The sequence below is a fragment of the Lupinus angustifolius genome, chromosome LG14, assembly GCF_001865875.1.
Source record: "Lupinus angustifolius cultivar Tanjil chromosome LG14, LupAngTanjil_v1.0, whole genome shotgun sequence".
Taxonomy (NCBI): Eukaryota; Viridiplantae; Streptophyta; class Magnoliopsida; order Fabales; family Fabaceae; genus Lupinus; species Lupinus angustifolius.
In genome coordinates this window covers 8,421,216-8,426,503 of record NC_032022.1, presented here as the reverse complement: position 1 = coordinate 8,426,503, position 5,288 = coordinate 8,421,216, and the positions used below count along the sequence as shown (strand labels likewise).

General features: G+C 34.8%; 1 protein-coding gene across 1 annotated transcript; it reads right to left on the bottom strand.

The window, feature by feature from the left end:
• Window positions 618-4,591, bottom strand: LOC109327073 (probable beta-1,4-xylosyltransferase IRX10L). The gene is made up of 4 exons (XM_019560082.1): window positions 4,077-4,591; window positions 2,283-2,671; window positions 1,880-2,121; window positions 618-1,495 (listed from the first exon to the last, which is right to left on the bottom strand). The coding sequence occupies exons 1-4, from the start codon at window positions 4,180-4,182 to the stop codon at window positions 982-984; spliced, it is 1,251 nt and encodes a 416-aa protein (XP_019415627.1). The 5' UTR covers window positions 4,183-4,591; the 3' UTR covers window positions 618-981.

Below are 5,288 nucleotides of genomic sequence, written 5' to 3'. Positions count from 1 at the left end.
GTTATCCAAAGACATACAACTAGCAAACTAAGTGAGTATCCACCCAGATCCAATGGAAGGACAGAAATAAATATAAATGAATTGGGTAGTACACTACCTGAACTAACCACGTGGGCCACACACCATACCCTAACAAACCAACCATATAAAGAAATGAGCCATTAGAACACAAACATCAAACCTTATTCTAAACTTCACTGACACTTCAAACCTTGTTATTATTATAATCACATAATGCATACCAACAAAACGAGTAATGATCATCTTTATTAATGAAGAGGCAAGTACTACAAAAAAACAAAAACAAAAAAACAATAACATGCTAAGCCATTTTTATCCTTTTGTATATAATGTAATAACAATTTTGCCATTAAAAATACATGTAAAATCAAGTATTTGCCTCTCCAATGGAGAGGATTCTTGTTCCAACAAAACATTAACCACCTTGTTCTAAACTTAATTACTATCACCTGAATATCCACACCTAAATTAGAAACTCATGATGTATTGATGTCATCATGACTATTTGAAGAATTGTGACCCAAGTTAATGATTCTAGCATGCATTTAATCAGACCCAACAACTCATAAAACAGAAACAAAAGGTTTACTAGGAGAGTAATTAAGCTGCAAATATTTAGATCGCATGATCTATTGAATTGTCTGAGAAAATATAAAATGTACAATGAAAGGGCGGCCCAGTGCACGAACCTCCCACTTACTAAGGTCTGGGGATGGTAAATGTAGGAAACCATACTCTTGTATGCGGAAAGACTGTTTCTAGGATTTGAGCTCATGACCTCATGGTCATTAAGCAACATCTCGTTGCGCCAAACCCACCCTCTAAAATATCAAATTTACAATCTCAAGAAGAAAAAACAAATGTATATTACCAAGTACCAACTCCTATGAACATTTAGGAGCATAGACTTAGACATGTAAAGTAAGCAATCCTAATTGCCTCCGAAAACTGTTACAATTGCTACCAAGGTTTAAGGTCACCCACAGGACCAGCAGTCCAATTCAAGACCTTCTCCCTTGGTTTCAAGAATACGCTCCTGTCGTGCGGCAATTTACGCGCAAGCCCATTCAAAACTTGATGAAAAGCATCACCTGGTTTAGCAGGTTGTGGGAAAAGCATGGCTTGTTTCATTGAAGGGTTGGCAAGCAATCTTTGTTTCCTTAAGATAACTTCTGGTGGTATGGATGTAAGTATAGTATCTAACTGAGCAACATCCTCCTCATCGACAAACACCCCTATATCTTCCCATGGGATTGCATCGGCAAATGGAAGAACGATTTCATCCGCAATAATAACAGGGATGCAACCAAATACCACAGCTTCAACCAGTCTTGGACTCCAAGGGGCCCACCCAAGTGGACACAAGCAAAACACGGCCCGTTGCATGTCCTCGTAGTATGTGGTTGGATGATCTGTGGAAATGTCGAATAGTGGATTGTCCTTAAAGTTTTCCCACACTGCTGCTCTTGCACCTCTGAAAGATAGCATAGTACAGTCAGTTTGAAAAATTAGGAACAAACTTTTGTTTTGATATGACCAAAATAAGGCACAAAACTTCATGCATACTTCTACTTGATTTTCAGTCATGAATGCAGTTAATTTCAACAGGCTTGACCAGTGTTGAATTTCAATAACTACTGAATATGATAATTATATAAATCAAGTGACACATGCCACTTTTATTTCGGGATGAGAATTTGAATGCTAATTTGTTAGGAACATATATCATTACTATTTTAAAAAAGAAAAAACTATAAAAGGATGCAAGTGACAGATATGCAGATAAGCTACAAAAAGCAAAGAAAGGTCTCAAATATCCTAATCCCATTCTTTAAGTTTGAGTTATAATAAGACACACCTTGCATAGTAACCACCTTCAGGGTCATTTCCAACATCATAGAACAGTCCCCGGAAGTAAACAAAAATGGATCTAGGAGTCTTTTCAGGAATTAGGTGGGCATGCATTTTCTGTGGTGGAGCATATGGAGGAATGGTGATTGACCCATCTTTCAAGCACACGTGATTCCTCTGTCCAAATGTCTGAACCAAGGTAGCACGCTGTAGCAATGGAAGAATACCTCTTTCAATCGCCTTCTCTTCCTGGAACAAAATAACATAATGGAAGTGCATGTCACATGATCCATATGCAGCTTCAATAGTATAATCTGAGATACTTCTCAAGACACCATATAATTTGCTCAAATGCTTAGGTGGATCTATAAGTAACATAAATAACTAAAAATTAAAATGAAATTACTTACTTGGTAATGGAAGCATGCTCCGAAGTCATGAGGGGTCACAAAGAAATGATCTGCCCCCTCTGTCTTGTTCCAATATGGCCAGTTTGACGAAATAAGCTGTATGGCACTTCTCATCATTCGCGGTGACTTAAAAGGTAAAGGAAGGCCATTTGGTGTCAAATCACAGGTTGTGTATACAGGGGTATAAAACCAATCAGCTTCTTCCGGATTAAGGGTTCGGACAGGGCTCGATAAGAGAAACCTATGCATAAAGATCTCAGCAGCAAACATGTGAGTGAGGCATCTTGGGTCCTTTTGCAGAATTTTCTTATTATATTTGCTTGGAAGCTCATAAACAAAAACCTTCAACCTTCCCACCGGATTATCTTCCAGCACATCACCAGCACTTCCTATGATAGGTTCAACCAGAACATGATTAGGAGTCTCATTAAAATGTAATGAAATATATACAGATTTAAAATAAATATAATCACACATACATAGACTTGTATTTTTTTTTGGTTTCCCACAGGTATCCTCGCACTGGAGGCAATCCTGCCCGAGCCGGGAACATCCACAGGTACGTGGGGCTAACTCTCTCAGCGGACATTTTTTCCATCCACAAGACTCGAACCCGAGACTTTGCTTAAGGGGGATCAAGCATGTACCACTTGAACCAACGCCCGTTGGTACAGAGACTTGTATTTGACTACACTTAATGCATGTCAGTGAGAAATAGTACAAAATACTCCTGATTAGCTTCATAAAATTCCAAGCAAGCAGGAATGTCTTTCCTTTGTGTGCATCTATATCATAGTTCTATAGAAGTTCCCTTTTACGGAATAGAACCCCCATTCTTGGTGCTTCCTCGGTCCAACTGATATACATTCTCAAAATTTGTATACCATTGAGAAGAGTTAATTTTAAGGTCTTCATGACATTTAAATATTTAACCAAATTAGAATGCATTTGTTTTCCCCCCTTACTGGCTGCAATATAAAGAGGAAGGTATTATATGTTTGGAACTAATGATCTGTCATTTAGAACCTATTAACCATTACAAGATAAATGTATTATGTTCATAAACAACCAGTTATTACTAAGGATATCTTTTGTATGCATGATTTAAAGCATCTGCAACCTTTGATGCTATGCTTCTTCTAATATCTTGAGCTAATTTATGTTTGCCCTGGTTCTATGCAAATGAATAGGCCAAAAACAACAAAAAAAACATCAAATTAATGGTGATTACTCCTCCTCGTATTATATATAACAAATTATTGCATTTCCTTCAAGACTACTAAAGGAGTGAAATAATCACAAAAGTGAAAAATAACTACAATACTTTGATAGGTAGCCTCTTCCAATTTATTTCTTCTTCAAATCCTTGGGCCAATTACAATACACAGCATGTTATAGCTTTGCAATTGAGATTTTTCAAGAATAAGTTACTACATACAATACTAAATAACCAACTTTTTGTGATTGAAATGCAGAACGAGGAAGTAGCTTCTAAAACAAAACAAGTCAACAACTTCTATAACACAAATGTTTCCTAATAAACCTCAAACGAAAGTAGATCTTAATAAAATCCACAACTCCACATCACAATCCACAAAAACACACTACCAAAAAGTATAACATGAAATAGTCAATCCAATATGATAGATATTAACAATTGAACTTTTGAAATCCCTAATCAACACAAGAGAACTAAACCAACCAAAGCAACAGAACTAGAGATCTGACAAACAGAAAGAATCTGATTAAACAAATAAAAACAGTAATAAAAAATCAAACTTTGATGAAACCCACCTGAAATTCTCTCAGTGGGATGATTTTGACCATGCTCAACAGCACCAATTGTGAAAACAAAAGTAGCACAAAGGATTCCAACGAAACCCCACTTCCAAAAAACCATTTTTTTTCTTTTCTGCTTATCCCAAAAAACCCCTGGATCAAAAAAACCTCACTGCAACTTCGAAAAACAAGTTGGAGATTATAAGGAAACGAAGTCAAATGTAGTCAACAGAAGAAGGTGATGATGATTGTTAAGATGTCACAAGGGAAAGTAGTTGTGAGAGATTTCTTAGCAATGGGGTTTCAGAGACTCATCATCTGGAAGAAAGTGATGGGGGTAAAATTTGAGGAAATGGGTTTGGTTTGAAGTAATAGGGAAAAGGCAAGGGAATTTTGTTTATTGTTGAAGATTGAAGAAGAAGGATGAGAATGAAGAAAAAGTAGTAGCTGCTTTTGTGAAGCTTTGTGGTTGAGTTTTCATGTTTGGTTTGATGAGAGGTCCATCTCAGATTACCGTAGGGGCACCAAAATTTAACTACGTCACGCTCTTAAATTCAACCATTATTAACTTGTTTACTTTTCCTTGTGTGCCTATTTCTTTAACCGGTGTTATGAAAAGTGTATCCTACCTGTTGGTTCAACCAATAAATTGGTTAATCACTTTTTATATCAGTATAGTATTATATTGGTTATATGATTATATTCTTAAAATTGATTTAAATTGGCTAAATTCTTTCAAAATTAGTTAAATCATTGATTTCTATTTAAAATTATAATTTTTATAAAAATAACTTAATTTTTATAAAAATATTGTTATGGAGGATCAAACGTACGATTACTACATTTGTTTATATTTTTAAAATATGGTCTTCCACCAAACCATATTATCTTTGTTTTAAAAATTGTTGCAAATAAAAATATATATCATATTCTTTATTAATTTTATCATTTGTATGCGGTTTAATTAATGAATTACTAGTTGAACCACTATAACATTATTTTAATACTTTAATTAATTTGAGGACCAATATAATATTAATGACACTATTAACACGTGTTGTAAATATTTGTAGTGGTTCCTTCAACCAATATATTAGTTAAACTAATAATAATTATATTAGACAAATAATTAAATTGTTTAAAATTAGTTGAATTACGTTGTACCGGTAAAAACCATTTTCGCATGAAAAATTAATATTTTTCAAAATAATGTATTAGGAATTTTAA

Coding starts and splice junctions, on each gene's coding strand:
- LOC109327073 (XM_019560082.1), bottom strand. CDS start 4,182: ATGGTTTTTTGGAAGTGGGGTTTCGTTGGAATCCTTTGTGCTACTTTT. Junction 2,672..4,076: donor TCCCACTGAGAGAATTTCAG/GTGGGTTTCATC, acceptor AACCTATCATAG/GAAGTGCTGGTGATGTGCTG. Junction 2,122..2,282: donor GAGCATGCTTCCATTACCAA/GTAAGTAATTTC, acceptor ATTTTGTTCCAG/GAAGAGAAGGCGATTGAAAG.